General features: G+C 38.6%; 1 protein-coding gene across 1 annotated transcript; it reads right to left on the bottom strand.

Moving 5' to 3' along the window:
• Positions 1-1976: 1976 nt before the first annotated feature.
• Positions 1977-13903, bottom strand: LOC103695550 (transcription factor-like protein DPB). The gene is made up of 9 exons (XM_008776915.3): positions 13510-13903; positions 10903-10982; positions 10582-10625; positions 8711-8773; positions 8456-8602; positions 7618-7686; positions 6544-6642; positions 6080-6150; positions 1977-2617 (listed from the first exon to the last, which is right to left on the bottom strand). The coding sequence occupies exons 1-9, from the start codon at positions 13773-13775 to the stop codon at positions 2383-2385; spliced, it is 1074 nt and encodes a 357-aa protein (XP_008775137.1). The 5' UTR covers positions 13776-13903; the 3' UTR covers positions 1977-2382.
• Between the last annotated feature and the right edge of the window lie 1504 nt (positions 13904-15407).

The raw sequence follows: 15407 nt of genomic DNA, 5'->3' as shown, positions 1-15407 counted from the left end.
TCGTCAGGCTAAAAGTTTAAATCCATATAAATTTAAGCACAAGCATCACGATCAGCCCTTGTCAGTCCCAATGGATCCGTGCTGCAATGTTCCCTAGTCCACATAGGTTATAAGCTATATCCGCTTTGATACGGTTTGTAACAATTCAGAACCTCACTCAAAATGGCTAGCCGGAAGGTATTATTTGAATTCCTTGATTCTATATAAGTACCAAAGATCTACCCAGCGAATAACCGATGCGGGACTAAATACACATCTGCACGGGTCCTCATAGCCACCCTCCACCGGCCTCCCTCCCTCTCTCTCTCTCTCTTGCTCGCTCTCTTTTCTTCTCTGTCCTTCTCCTTATCCTCCTCTGGTGACAACGTTTCGGTTTCTTTACTGGAACTGTTCCGATAAGCCGTCGGTACGGCTCAGGACGCCCCGAACTGGATGGTTCGGGATGGTTCCACTAACCTTAGTCCGAATATCTCTTAATTATTTATAAAATAATATAAAAGAGTGTTATAGTAAAATTCATGATAACAACTTTTTGTGGCAAACAGTTGTTGTCAAATAAAGATTTTTGTGATGATTCTTATTATTATCAAATAGAAAAGTCTCATCACTATCCTTAATATCGAACTACATGGATGTATATTTTACCCTTTTTTTAGTGACAACTTTTTTTATAAAAATGTTTTGTGAAGATAAAATGCGGCGACAAACTCTTGTATCGTCGTGAAAGTTCTACTAATGGAAACGTACATGACGACCTCCTCGTGGTGATCAGAAACGTATTACCAAAAGTTTTAGACGATATTTTGACTTTTAATGACAGCCGTTGTTTAATGACTTTTCTTCGTCCTAGCTCTCTCGACCTCGCCACCGCAAGCCGACACTTCCACGAGTAGTCATCATCGCAGCGGCATTCAAATGCATCCGCGAGTCCCCTGTGTCTCCGTTGTATAACCGCAAACACAACCGCTACCGATCTCCCCCACGCCGCTATGATCTCCGCCTTGAGTACTTGCTCCCCTTCACGAGTTCCTCGACTTCTTTCTGAGCCATTCTATTCCCGGCCCAAGCCTCTGATTACGTGATGTAATTCAAGGTGAAGTGGACGTCGCAGCAGCAATCTTCGACACGGATTCACACTTGGTCTTGGTGTGGATCCAACGCGAACCCTGCACGAACTGCTTCGAGCAAAAGTTTCCAACCCTCCCACTTGGCGAGAGAGATGTCTATGACGTAATCTATGGAAGCGAGGACACCATGGGAGTGGACTCTTCATCAAACAGTCGGCCATGCCTCATTGGAGACTCTGCTCCGATCATTTGACGAGAGCCACTATACAAGGAACCAGTGGACAAGGTGATGGACTTTGTGATTGAGTCGTATTACAGGAACCTAACTGAGGAAAAGCTGAGCTATTTCTTCCATCTTATAAGGTCTTCCAACCTTCACACCGATAGGCTCGTATTGACGTTCTGTGCTGCACTTTGCCCGGGACGGACACATCAAGATCGCTAGGATGAATCATCCTGCAGTCAGAGCCATCGGTGTTAAGATTGGAAGACCTCGAGATGGACATATTTAAGCTGCTGACATTCATCACCCTGAGATGAAATCCACACACGGTTCAATTAGCTGGAGCAAAGCGAGATTACTTCTTTTTTTTACTTCTTTCCTTTCTTTTTTTGTTAGCATAATAAATTCCTAACACTTTTTGCTGTAATTGTTGGCTGCTTGGCCATTCTAATCACTCGAAACAAGTCCTAAATAGCCCATGCCCACTCTGCTATTCTCTCTCATCACTGTAAGTCCAGGTCCAAGATTGACAACCCTATTAATCATTAAAACATTCGCCACCAGCTTGCATACCCAAACTAACATTAAAAACAGAACGAACAGCAATCAGTTCGCTACTCATTCAGCAGGTGGCTGAGTAATCAATCGGAAGGATTTGATCCCGAACAAAATGCAGTGAGATTTTCAAAAGCCAAAAACACGGGAAATTACATTCAGTACAAAGGGCTTAGGGTTCGAAGTATTGTCTGATATCCAATGACCTCGACTTCCCATAAAAATCCACACCACCATAACATCAGTAAGAAAAAATACACAATTACATTACAATAACATCAATTTCAGAACCAGTGAATTGGCAGGTTAGCACACTCTTAAGGAGCAACTCAAGGAAGCAGCAGGACCCTGTTGCCCTTGATCCTCCCAACTTGTTATAAAGAAAAGCCAGAAAAGCAGAAGGCTCTTGTTGATTTTTTCCCCACTTATCCACTAATTACATGCACTTTACAACAATAAAAAATTATGGATTATGCAGAACGGGGGCAGGAAAAGGAATGATAGCCCGCACGAGAAAAACAGGTTGAAAATTACAGACTAGTGTTCATGCTTCACACGTGCCTTTAGAATTCCAGGCATAGGAGGAGAGGTGGGCAGCTTATTTGTAGAACTGGGCCTTGTAGGTTGTTGCACGTGCTGCTGATACATACCCAGCGTGCTGGGGCATTCACCTCCATTTGAACTGGGCTCATGGGCACTATCGTTATGTTCTCTTTCACCGAATCTCATTCCTTTCAGAACAAATGAGTCATCATGCAACTCAAAAGGAGTGCTGCATTTTCGAATTTACATGAAATGATGTGAGTAAAGGATATACACTAAAAATCTATAGTATTATAGTTATTTTAATCTCTGCAACAGTGAATACAAGATTCTTCTCAGGGTTCTTGCTTAATTCCAATATGAGCACAATAATTTCTGAGCATGATTCTCGAAATAATAAGTTATAATTCGAAATGATGCCAATTCTATTGTGTTTTTTGATTGTTCTAAGGCTTTCAAGAAGTGTTTTGTATATACCATATTCAGTTCATACTTCAGCTTCTTAAAAAGTCCTAAAGTATGTTGATTGGTTGGCAGGCTGTAGTTTGATGAGTAATTACTATATTGATTCTGCCATTTGCTGCTGCGAATAGATGCTTCTGGCTTCTCTTATTTCCGTTTTCACTGATGTTCCTTTCTTTCTTGTAGTTTAAATTCTTCTTCACAATGTACACACGAAAAAAGTCTCAAACAAACATGTAGAAAAGAGCAAATTCAATTTATGCATTTAATTTAGAACACATTGTTCTTGAAATTACTAAAAATTAAAATGGAAACTACCAACTAGGCATAGGCTTTGGACCGAAACTAAACTTAGCTTTAAAACCTTGCAAAATATGGAGAATAGCTGCCAATTAATTAACTATAATCACTATTTCATATTGATTGGCAGAACACTAAATACAGGCAAAGGTCAAAGGTTGACTTGCAAACTGATTGATATTGCAATATGAGGATCTTCCCCACCGTACCTGTCATCCATAGATAAAAAAGAAATGACATTTGGTTTATCCAACCTGACGATGGAACTTAGAATGCATGCTCACGACCACCAAGGTTTATGATTCACTTCATAGGTTTTTTTGGATTTCCCATCCCTTTTTATTGGTTATTTTCAAGTAACCTGTCATGCTTGAAGTGAACAATTTAGATACAAGCAAGGAATACCCCTAAATTAGGAGGAATTAGATGATTATTTCATCGCAGCCAAGAGCCATCAACCATGCAGTCCAGTGGGAACTAGCATATACAGTGGAATCCCACCATTTTTAGCCTGATGAACAGAATGACAGAGCATCCTATCAGAAGGCAAAATTCACGGCTTTCTACCTTCATACGAATTTTGAAACATTAGTTACTAATCCTCATCAGGATGCCAGACAGTCAAGAATAACCTTTAAATTGGACCCCTCTTCCCCACCTCTTCACCCCCTGCCGCACCCTCTCTCAGCACAGCCCTACATGCTAATCCAAGAAAAACTGAACCATGCATCCAACACTTCTTACAAATTTAACAATGCAAAAGAAAATGTAGGCTTGTATTGGGATTTCACTGATCCTTCCTTGAACTGCAGCTGTGAGAATTGGAACCAACCACCGATGGCAGCTTGGACAATGGAAACATTTAAAAGAAGTCTGCAGTCAAGTGACACTTGAAGAAATCTAGAGGACAAGAATAACATGATTTTTAATTTGCAAGGGATGCAGATCATCCTTACTCGGTGGCTACCAAAGGCTAAGTTACTATTTCCAGAGGTTAACACAAATTTGTAGTTAGAAGACCTTTGTGAGTCTGCTCTGTTGCTGAAGCAAACTAGTGTTACAAGCAACCAAAGGGAATAGCTTCATCAAAATGGCAACCTACAGAAACTCATTCCTAGTATTGACCTCCTATTTGCTTCAGTCATCGCTATCCTTATCCCCTCAACAGCTAACCAAGGTTAAGTTACTACTTCCAACGATTGGCACCAACACCTTGTTGAAAGGCCTTTATAAGTCTCAGCTGCTGCTGAAGCTAAGGATACAAAAAATTAAAGGGAATCACTTCATCAAAATGGTAACCTACAGCAACTCATTCCCAGTACTAAACTCCAATTTGCTTCAGGAATCACCTAAAAGGAAACACAGTCTATGAATCAGCTGGATTTTAAGCATACACAAATGGAACTTGATTTTGAGGCTTTTTTACATACTGGGCATGGGTTAACAAATGAAGATTCTTAGCAGTCTCAAATTGGGAAGTAGTTGTACAATATGTGTTAAGAGAAACCTGAAATGTCCTATAATCTGGCTGCTTATCTGATAGGATAGGAATTTGGTAGGGCCACATGCCTGGCCAAGCCCGCCCTAGAAATTTTTGGGGGCCTACAAACCAGACTTAAGTTCGAATTCTTTTTTTTTTTTGGGTACATCGGCTACTTACACTAATCTCGCGAGCATGGCCAGCACTATCAAGAGAAAGAAGATTGCTCAATGATGAAGGAACCTCCAACTCCCGTGTCCAGAGGATCTCTCCAATGCGCTGGGCGGCGTAGGAAGTGACCCAGTCAACCTCCCTGTACACACGGACGGCCTGAAAAGTATCACGCTTCCTCACCAACCACCGGATGTCGCCGAGGAGCGGGTGCTCTACTCCCCTCCGCCCTCCCTGTAGAATCCACTCCACCACCACCGCCGAGTCCCCCTCAAGAATGATGTGTCTGGCCCCTAGTACCCATCTCACATAGAAAATGCCCTACCATGCAGCCTGGAGCTCCACCCCCAATATTGAAGCCTCAAAGGAGCGACTAGCAGCAACAAATCTAGAGGCCTGATCTCTGATCACGAACACAACTCCAGCTCCACCACCACCGTGAAATTTCTTTTCAAATCCCAGCCCGTGCTTGAGCCGACCCGAATAAGCCTGTTTGGGCCAAAAGGTTGGGTCCAAACCGAAATGGCCCCATTGTCCTGAAGTTGGCATTATTGGCCCAATATGCTCCAGGCAGAGGATCTTAATAATGAATTCGGAAGGCTCAACCTTCTGGCCAGAAGTGGAGCTCGAACTTGGAGCAAAAAGTCAGGCTCGGGCTGTAGGCCAGGCCAAGCATCAACTCAAACACATCCCAAAATGTCTCCAGGCCCTAATTTTAGGGCCAAACCCAACCCAAATGATCTCGGACCTGGCTCAAGGCCCAACCCAAAGAACAGGCCTTGGGCTGGCCTGCGCCCATTTCTAGCCCTATCAGTTGATAGTGGGAAATATTAGATTCAAGATTCCCTACTTCTTATAGAACATAGTCAACTAGCTTATAGACTTTAAATTATACATGATGTATAGAATTTCTTGCAATTTTATATAAAGCAAAAACTCTTTAATGCCCCATCACAATGTCAGTCATCAAAGGTTTTTTATTAACAGAGGAAAATAACATCTATAGTTTGTTTAGCTAGTATATTGGCCAGATGAATCCCCATTCAACAGCTCTTTGCATTAGGGCAATTGGCAACTTCCTTGAAATGAAAGCAAGCTTATTATTGACTACAAAGATACTAAGACCCATATGCCAGCATAGTTCAAAGATTCAAAGTTCGGCACTTTGAGAACACCAAAATCTATTGGTGCCTTTGGCAAAGCAGAATATATGGCCGGTGATGTTCGCTGAACAATGATGTGATGCATGATAAACAAGTGAGAAGTTATTTGCATTACCTGTTAAAGTCGAAATGCACCAGTTGCATATCTTCTGATATTTCCACCTCTACAGTTGCATGTGGACGAGTCTGTTTATTCACGATTGGAAAGAAAAGGAGATATTCAAATCATTATCTAGTCAACTGACTCCAGAAGAAAAATATAATAATGGATAGGTTGTGATATAAGTTGTACATATTTCATAATATCCTGTAATTTATAAGATGTAGAGTTTGCAGGTGATCAAATGATGATATGTTTGGTCTTCAAAGCTAATTTACTGAGAATATTTATTTGCTGTATCCTTGTCATAGTAGAATTATAGTTCCTCATCATTAGATGCCTTTACCAATCAAATAGGTAGGTAATAAGCAGACTTTACTACGCAATTTCTTAAATTCTCCACGAGATTAGATGGTATATTGAGATGATATCTAGAAAATTTATATACCTTCAGAGAAACAAATGAAAAGCCATTGTACCTGAACCAAGATAAAAGGTAAAGCCACTGCGCCTGAAGGAGCATTTCCAGATTTGTATAATTGCTCATTCCGTTGTATCAAGTTTTGCAGATCTACAAGCTTAATAGGAGAATAGAAAACAGTAAGATATATGCTCTTAACTCAGAATATATCAACTTCATCATATTGTTTTCAAGAGTATAACATATGCCTCTTACCACTTTAATATCATTTCATGCTTATGGCGTTCTGGACCTCTATAATATTAAGTTGAATTATTCATATAGCATTAGAATTATAACTTAGTCCTAATTACCCTCACCAACCAGGTTTAATTCAGCTGGTTGGCATCCTTGTCCACTTGAGAGAGGTCCAAGATTCGAACATTAGCGGTGGCATGCCTACTAAATTTCTCAAAAAAATATATCAAACAAGCTTTTAGCTTACTCATGTTTCTGATGAACAAACTGAGCTGAGTAAGAAAAGTACAACAATATGTCTTAACACTTGCTTGGACTTCAACACATCCACATAGGTGTCAAATTCACAACCAAGGAAACTCTGAGTAAGAGGACATTCCAGACAACCTAGAAGCCCAATTAACTGCTATAAATACCTATTCGTTAGGTAAAGATTGAGATTTATTCCAAAGCATATTCCTTTTAAAAATAATAATAATAATAATAAGCCATGGAAACATAGATAAGGAAGTAATGAAACCTTTTGTTCTTCTATGTTCCTCATAACAAATAATCCCATCAAGTTACATGTAAACAAAAATAAGCCAGAAGAATATAGCATCCGAATCTCTCCTCTCTTCCTCGCATTTTTCATATTCTTTGCCTAGATAAGCAGTATATACTCAGTGTGCTGCTGTAGCACACTCCATGATTTCATATCAATATCTTCTATCATGCTAACGATGCTATAACTAAAAGGTCCTAGAATTTAGGAGGTTCCACTTCGCATAAAGGAGTCTCAAGGTGCACGTGCAAAGAGAATATATAAATGTTTGTAAGAACTGATTTAAAGAACAAGTAAATATCAAACAAACATATTCAGACTTTAATAAATGATATATGTGAGCAATCTTACTTGATCTTGTAAGTCTTGCAAATATGCAGTTTTCCTTTCAATCCTACTTTTCAATCCAACACGCTCTGCCTGTGATAAAAGTGTGGAAATTGGAGAATTAGCAACACAAGACGAAAAATAATTTTTTTTAAAGAGTGTCCCAGTGCACGAGGATCCCCCCACTATAGGTCTGGGATCAGATCTATGCAGCCTTACCCCCACATGCAAAGAGGTTGTTTCTGTGTTTTGAACCCATAAATCACAAGTAACAATGGAGGAACCTTAATGTTGTGGCAAGGCCCATCTTCACAAAAACAATACTCTTATAAGAAAATATTAAATACAAACAATGCACACCTGAGAAAAAGAACATAAATATTTATTTTTATATCATATTATATGCAAGTTGTGAAAATAATATTATTTGAATAAAGAAATAAATATTACATAAAATGGTTTGACATGAGAGCGACATAAAGGAATGAAAGATTTTAAATTAAATAACTTGAGAACCAAAAATTTAAAGCTTAAGTTTTTAATGATTTGATTGCTGTAATTGGAGAACTATGAATTAAGCGATCAAGATAAGAAAAAAATAGAGAAAAAAGAGATAATAAGGTATACAATTTATTCCTTCTAAAAAGAAATGCATTTGTTGATTCATTGAGTCTCCATTTTAGCAAAGATTCAATTGAAGAGGAAACAGTAATTTTAAGGGCAAAAAACTAAGGGTATTTTCATCTGAAAAGTTGGTGGAAAGAATCAACAAGAAAATATGTCAGAATTCAAAACTGTCATTTCTTAATAAAGTATAGATTAACCAAATCATTAAGGAATAAGAAAAATGGTATAGACAAACCTTTAATTCTTCAATATCATTTAGACTAGTTCGAGGTAAACCCTTCCACTGTATTTCCTTTTTATCTTTAGATATAATATCCATTGCCATAAGAACATTCAGGGCATCGTACACCCTCCGCCTTATATTCTTCTCATCATACTGTTGCTGTTTGTTTTCAAGAAACACTTTTAAGAGTATAGTCCATGAAATCATATCTAATTAAAGAAAATAGCTAAGATCATTTCTTCACTGCTAAGTGGAGCTGTAGACTACCTGATCTGGAGATACCACATTACTGTTGGGATCAGTAAATTCAGCTACAAGTTCATCCGCAACCTGCCAAATAAAAAAACAAAATAAAAAAGCCACCTTACCTCAAAAAAATGCCATGAGATAATTAAAGCTTAGCTATTGTAATGGAGATCAGGACCTGATCATATTAAATAACTTGTCTTTAGAGTTTAGAGAATCTGGGAATCATTATTCTGCCATTAAATGGAAGGCAATTGATATAACTATTGAAAATAAACAAATAATATTTCAATAACAAGTATCTCTTTTCGCTTCCTAACATGTGCTACTCAACAAACTGCAAGTGTATGGATTTACCATTTCCTATTAGGGAATGATCAGAATATTCTACTTGTAGACTTACTAATAAAATCACAGTGGAACAAGAAGGGAGACATATTAAAGACCAAAAATTCCTTGTAAAGAAATATCAAGACAAAAAAAAATACAGAATGCAAGAAAAGGAATGGAAGCTACAAAAACATGACTAGATGAAAAAAAGAAAAGAGTAATTGATTTTATGTAAAAAAAAATCACGAAATCCTAAGAGGATTTACCATCAACAAATTAAAACAGGAATAAATATTTAAAAAGAAAAATCTAATGATCTAATAAGTGATCATCCAAAAGCATGGTATGTTGTACCGGACGGTACCGAGCGTATCATACCATACCAAATTGGTACCGATACCGGTACCGGTGGCATACCGCATACCGTACCGTACCAACACTATGCGGGTATGGCACTGGTACAGGGTCCGGTACCGATACGGCAAACCTTATCCATTGCACTTAGGAGAATGCAAAATAGTAGCTAAAATCACAGATTCTCAAATATTCCTCGATATATTACAACATTTTTAAGAGGATGTTCTTACAAGCCCCAACCAAAATAAATAAACAAAATGAAAGAACAAGATTCAATGAGAAGACAAACAGAAATGGATTTACATGAGAAGCATATGTAGAATTCAGATCACTTTAGTAGACCACACAGCACAAACACATTGAAAAGGCTTAGATTTTCCAGTTTGTTAAATGAAAGTCCCAACTGAAGCAAATAAGAACACAGAATCAGATCATTCTCATTGTCAGAAGATCAAAAATCAGCTAGGTAAGCATTCCCTGGATTTTCATTTTTTTCCTCCAATTTCTTAAAGGCATGCAAGGTGGTTTTTTTCTGACTGAAAGAGGAAAGAGATCACATGAAGCCATACACAATCAACAAGAAGCAATTACAGTGAAGGCAGGCATACGAAAGGCTTTATGTATTGCATGCTGGTGCTGTACTGCAACAATGCTTGACGCACAAAGGAATGCATGAATAACAGTCACGCCCATCCCCTACCACAAAAAAAAAAAAAAAATCCAGCTCGCAGAAGGGCTAGGTCCACAGCAGTGCATGTGCCAGTCCAGCACCAGCATAGTACATACTGGCCTAAATTCCTACCAATCTATGATATTTAAAATATATATATTTATACATCTAGAAGGAGCTATTAAATCTAATTAGATGAAATCAAACATCTTTTTCAATAGGAATTTTTGCCGGAAATTGGACTTAAGGACAGTTAGTTGAACGCCATTCTATTATTCAGTCCTGATTGGAAACATCTGTGAAGTGTTGGAGAGAACTATTGAGTACATTTGCAAAGTGAATCATCTGTTAAGCTGTTCTCTTTTCACTTTTCAACAGTAAAAAATCCAAAAACATTGTCTCGAAATGAACACAACTCAGAATATACAAGCACTCCTATTGTGCCTTATTATATCGATTAATGTAGATTCCATGCATGAGATAGCAAGATGTATGGAAATAACAAAACAAAAGGTAACATGGTTAACTGCTTCACCTCATTGTAAGTTGTTCTTCCTTTGCTTTCCACTTTCTCGCAAACTATGCACATTAAGAATAAAAATGTTAAAAGTGAACAAAGGCAAATAATTTTTTGAAGACAATAATCAAGAGAAATCAAAGCAACTGCAGATTAACCCTCCATTTCGTTAGCAAATCCTCATTTGTAACAAACGCTTATGCAATCTACAGTATATAGATGAAGCTCTTGAAGAAGCTTCATAGAACATTGTCTCCTATTTGTCAGGATAGACATCTTTTCAAGATGAAAAGAATGACAAAAATTAACCAAGAAATAGGAGAAAGATTTTTGACTCACCTTTCATGCTGAACTGGCGGAGTCCTCTACCACTTTTATCACCACCAACCGCCCGTGTTCCCCTCTTTTTCTTCTTGCCACTGTTCAAAAAGCATGCTAGTTTAAAATCTCAAAAATGTTGGAACCAGATCAGTGATGAGACCTCTTTCAGGCAGTAGCTTTAAGCAGCAACAATCAACTCTTATGATAACAATGAGAAAGCAAAATTTGAATTAATTAAGCTTTTATGAGGAAAAAATATATTTCTGTTTTTGCAGCCACAGATATATGAGTATGCGATATCCTCGACGTTTCATTAACATTTGAGGGGAGGTCGCTCTCTGTACAAGCTTCAGCTTTTTCAAATTAAAAAAAAAAGAAGAAAAGAAAAGAAGAAAAACCATAGTAGGGAAGTTATAACTAAAAGATGTCAGCAAGATCTATGTAGGAAAAGACTTCCACTTCATTTAACATGAACATATCTTTGACTGTTCGAGAAGGTAAATTCCCTTCTTTTGATACCTTGAATGTTTTTTCTTTTTTTATGTGAATTTAGATTAATGCAACATCACCATTTCCCTAAATGATCAAAGTGCTACTTTTATCAGCATTCACAAACTTGAAATATCTTGATCAACAAATCCTCAAGGGTTTTAAAGTATATAGCATTTTTGTCGGCGAGTGCACAGGTGTCAAAGTCCTTACAGCAAAATCCATTTCATGCAAAATAAAATGTTCAAAACCCAAATTCACCATCTCAGTGTTCACATTTAGCTGCGAATTATCAAAAAGGTTAGGAAAAGCATCTAAGTGAAGCAGCAAGGAACAGTTCATCCCAAATCGATCTGACTAGAAGTTTAGCCAATCAGCTAAACCATATGACCTTTTTATGGTTATTCCCATCAAAACCTTGACCAAATTAAGAGCAATTGAGAAATTACTATTCCAGTTGTTCGATCACGTAATTTAGACTAACAACCCTTTACCACTCGACCCACTCCTACTGAAGGAGAAACAGACCATGTTAGGGTCATCAAAAATACATCAAGGAGATAAGACATTCAATAGTTTCATTTAACCTATTGCAGAAATTGGATCTGAAAGTTACTTTAGTACACTCATAAACAATGGAAACAGGCCAACAAAAGCCATTATGCTTCTTTTTAGGACTTTAGGTTCTCATCGCATATAACCAAGCCTGTTTCATGATGCATGAAAAAGGTTCTCAGTAAATCAGCACCATCTCTCCACCTTTTCTCAAGTCTCAGCACATAGTAAGTGGTTTATAGCTGGAGGTATAATTCTCCAGATGATTGCCCTTATATAGATCCACAAAAAGGAAACAGGAAACCCTGTCTCACTAAGGGTTTCCTCTATTATGCCTTATTTCATTCTCCAAATAATCTCAGCACGCATCAATGATTCTTGCATTTGACCAATACCTGTAACATAGTTGATCCTCTGCAGCTATGCACCTCCTTTCTTTTGATCTTTACACGATGCATAGTTTTATTTGATCCAAGGCAGCTATTCAATATTAAAGGGCTAGAATTCAAGAAAGTATCAAATAACGGTTTTGGAGACAAATAATGAAACACTAATCAAGGACCAAACTGAGAAATAGGCTTAGGTTGAATGGATCATTAAAATAATGGAGGCCCTTACACTCCCTTGCTTTGAGCACATATAGAAGGTTAGTGGATTCCAATCTGGCATTTATCATGAATTTTGCTTAAAACAATCAAAGCAATGTTTGGCCATGTCCAATACAGAATGCTTCACGAACAGGCAAACGTCAACTAACTGATCATAGGAGAAGCTAGAAAAACAAGCTTTCAACTTATGCTTGTATGAAGGACATGCTTATCTTGCACAAGAACAATGAATAAACCTTGCCTAGGAGTCAACATATTGAAGGAGCAAATGAATTAGGTAAACTTTAATCTACTCAACTCATCTTGGATTCGGTCAAACTCAAAACACGATTTTGCGGCTCGTCTCAAAGTTCTTAATGTGGATCTGAATTTCAAACAAGTTAAATTTAGGTTTACAGAATTACAGATACAACATTATTGAAATTAAACAGACCTAGCAGTGCTTTTACATTATGTGTTACCAGCTCAACTCAACTCAACTCAACTAAGCGTTAATCCTAAACTAGTTGGGGTTAGCTACATGAATCTTTTTCCTCATGCATTACCAAAAACAGTAAATAAGTGAAGAAACGCTTTTCAAAGAATTTTTATGCATGTGCCTCAGTGTGCTAAAGCAAACAATAATTTTGACACCAACAACCCTGCATAGCATCGAATAACATGATTTTCTAACTTCTCAATCATCCGATATAATCAACCACATTTCATTGAATAGCTCAGACCATGCAACTAAATTAAATTGATTTTCCTTTTAGATGCTCCAAGTGAACTCCTAAATGACGATCAAACCAATCCTCCACTATTTCTCGATCGCGGAGTGGTATCACCCCAGCAAAACAACACACACCGACAACCGATGACCTCCATTATATCATATTCTCCCACCCTTCCATGAATTCAAGAAATGCTGTTCCAAAAACAATTAAATTTGCAAATGAGAAGAAAAAAAATGAGGCAAGGAGATTGGGCTCACCTCACGGCCCCTAGGGAGGAGCCGGCATCGTCCCCGTGGATGTCGAGGTGGTTCAGCCTCACGAAGGTGCTCTCGCTCACGGGCGTCGTCGCCGCCGCCGTCTCGCTCCGGCTCGATGGGGACCCGACGCTCCCGCTCGTGGACGCCGATTGCCCGCCGGAGAACGCCGACGTGGCCCACGACGAGCGGCTCCCGCCACCCGGGGGCTTGGGGAGGCTCGCCGCCGTCTTCTTCCCGTCGTCATTCTGGCGGTTGCCGGCGACCATTCCAGGCGAGCGATCGAGCAGGCGAGTGGATCGAGGAGGGAAGAAACCCTAAAAGGCAAGGGGAAATGGGACGGAAGGAGGCACTAGTGATGGTTGGTTTGGTTGGAGCTCCGCGGAAAAGTTACTAGTGGTGCAGGAGACAGGAATGCCCTTACAAATCAATAAAAAATGATTTTTATTGGGCGTAAAAATTTAGAGAGTGCAAATCGTGCTGGCTGTGATTGCGGTTAGCCTGCACTTCTTGGGTTGGACTACGGCGGGCCGGCCGACGCTGGGCAGCGGAAAGATGGGTTATACACTTAAATTCTGAGGAGCATTGTAAGCCGTACAAGTGGCAAGGTCAATCTGACCGGGCTGAGAGTGGACCCGGCAGGGCCATACCCCAACCCGAACCTGACTGAATTTTTTTGGACTTCGAGTCAGGCTATGGCTTGAAATTTTTGGATAATTCAGATCTAAGTCTAGCCAAAATCCTATTGGACTCGTCCAAATTATCCGTTTGGGCCAAAAATAGATTCAGCTCGAACTCGATTGAAGTTTAATACTTCATAATATTGCTTCACAAGTAAATGAGATAGTTTAAAATTAAGTTTTCTCCTATAACATAAGTAAATGAATATGATACATTATTTTTAGCTAAATCTATTTTAATTTGCCATTTGCTTCCTCTTTATTCTCTCTAAATATCTTTCGGGCCTAGCTTAAAGCCCGACCCGAGCTCATTTCCAGCTCTACAATCTAATGAAGGCATGGGCGATCATCCGCATGCCACCAACATAAACTGAGAAGAAGATTAGAGGTTCATTGAGAAAAATTCAGTACATTAGTAAACTCATTGCCCAATTGACGCCCATTTGTGACTAATGTTTAAACTTAGAAAGAAAGTATCTGCAATATGAAATGATGAGTCTCAACAAGATCAACAAAATAAAAAGCCTGCATAATCCCCCAATTCTTGTTCCTTCTATCCCAAGCAGACTACGATTATTGTGCTTATCCACGACGGATATTTCTTTTGGAGCATTTTTGGGGCAATATAATGAAATTGGCAGAAAAGAAAGGGTTAATGGCCCTCGATGTCAAAAGGTCTTTCTTCATGGAGACCTCCACGAATAGATTTATATGAGTCCTCCGCTAGAGTTTACACCCCATCTTAACAAATCAACTAGCAGCCAAGAGTGAATACCGCATAGATCAAGATTAACAATATCAGAGCAAGTGAAGATCATGTAACACTTGCTAGAATAAGAAAAGTTCGACCCTAACAAATTTCACTAATTAGAGATATGGACTGAAGGAGGAGATTTCAGTCATAAGCAGGTTGAAAGCTTAGAATTTAGCCATAATCAACTACAATATGGGGAAGTACACTAAAGTGATTGAAGCAGTTTCAAAAATAGTCTCAAATGTAGAGTTGTGTGTTAGACTGAAAAGATATGATTATCGATCTAACAATTGTAAAGCAACGACGTCGATTAACGTGCATAGTAGAAGATAACTGGCATCAGTTACTAGAACTGCGAGGAGTGAAGGTCAGATGTGAGAATAACTATCAGAGTGTACATCTACTATTTATTAGTATAAATAAGAGGAAAGTGTACTTTGTGAAAAACCCTTCGCTCATCAATCCAA

The sequence above is a fragment of the Phoenix dactylifera genome, unplaced genomic scaffold (assembly GCF_009389715.1).
Source record: "Phoenix dactylifera cultivar Barhee BC4 unplaced genomic scaffold, palm_55x_up_171113_PBpolish2nd_filt_p 001424F, whole genome shotgun sequence".
Taxonomy (NCBI): domain Eukaryota; kingdom Viridiplantae; phylum Streptophyta; class Magnoliopsida; order Arecales; family Arecaceae; genus Phoenix; species Phoenix dactylifera.
This window is presented reverse-complemented; position numbering and strand designations above follow the sequence as displayed.

Bases quoted from the DNA above. Each gene is read 5' to 3' on its own strand.
- LOC103695550 (XM_008776915.3), bottom strand. From the start codon at position 13,775: ATGGTCGCCGGCAACCGCCAGAATGACGACGGGAAGAAGACGGCGGCG. The intron at 6,643-7,617 runs GTAAGATTGCTC...TCTCCTATTAAG, and splicing joins TGCAAGACTTACAAGATCAA to CTTGTAGATCTGCAAAACTT. The intron at 6,151-6,543 runs GTACAATGGCTT...GTGAATAAACAG, and splicing joins TACCTTTTATCTTGGTTCAG to ACTCGTCCACATGCAACTGT.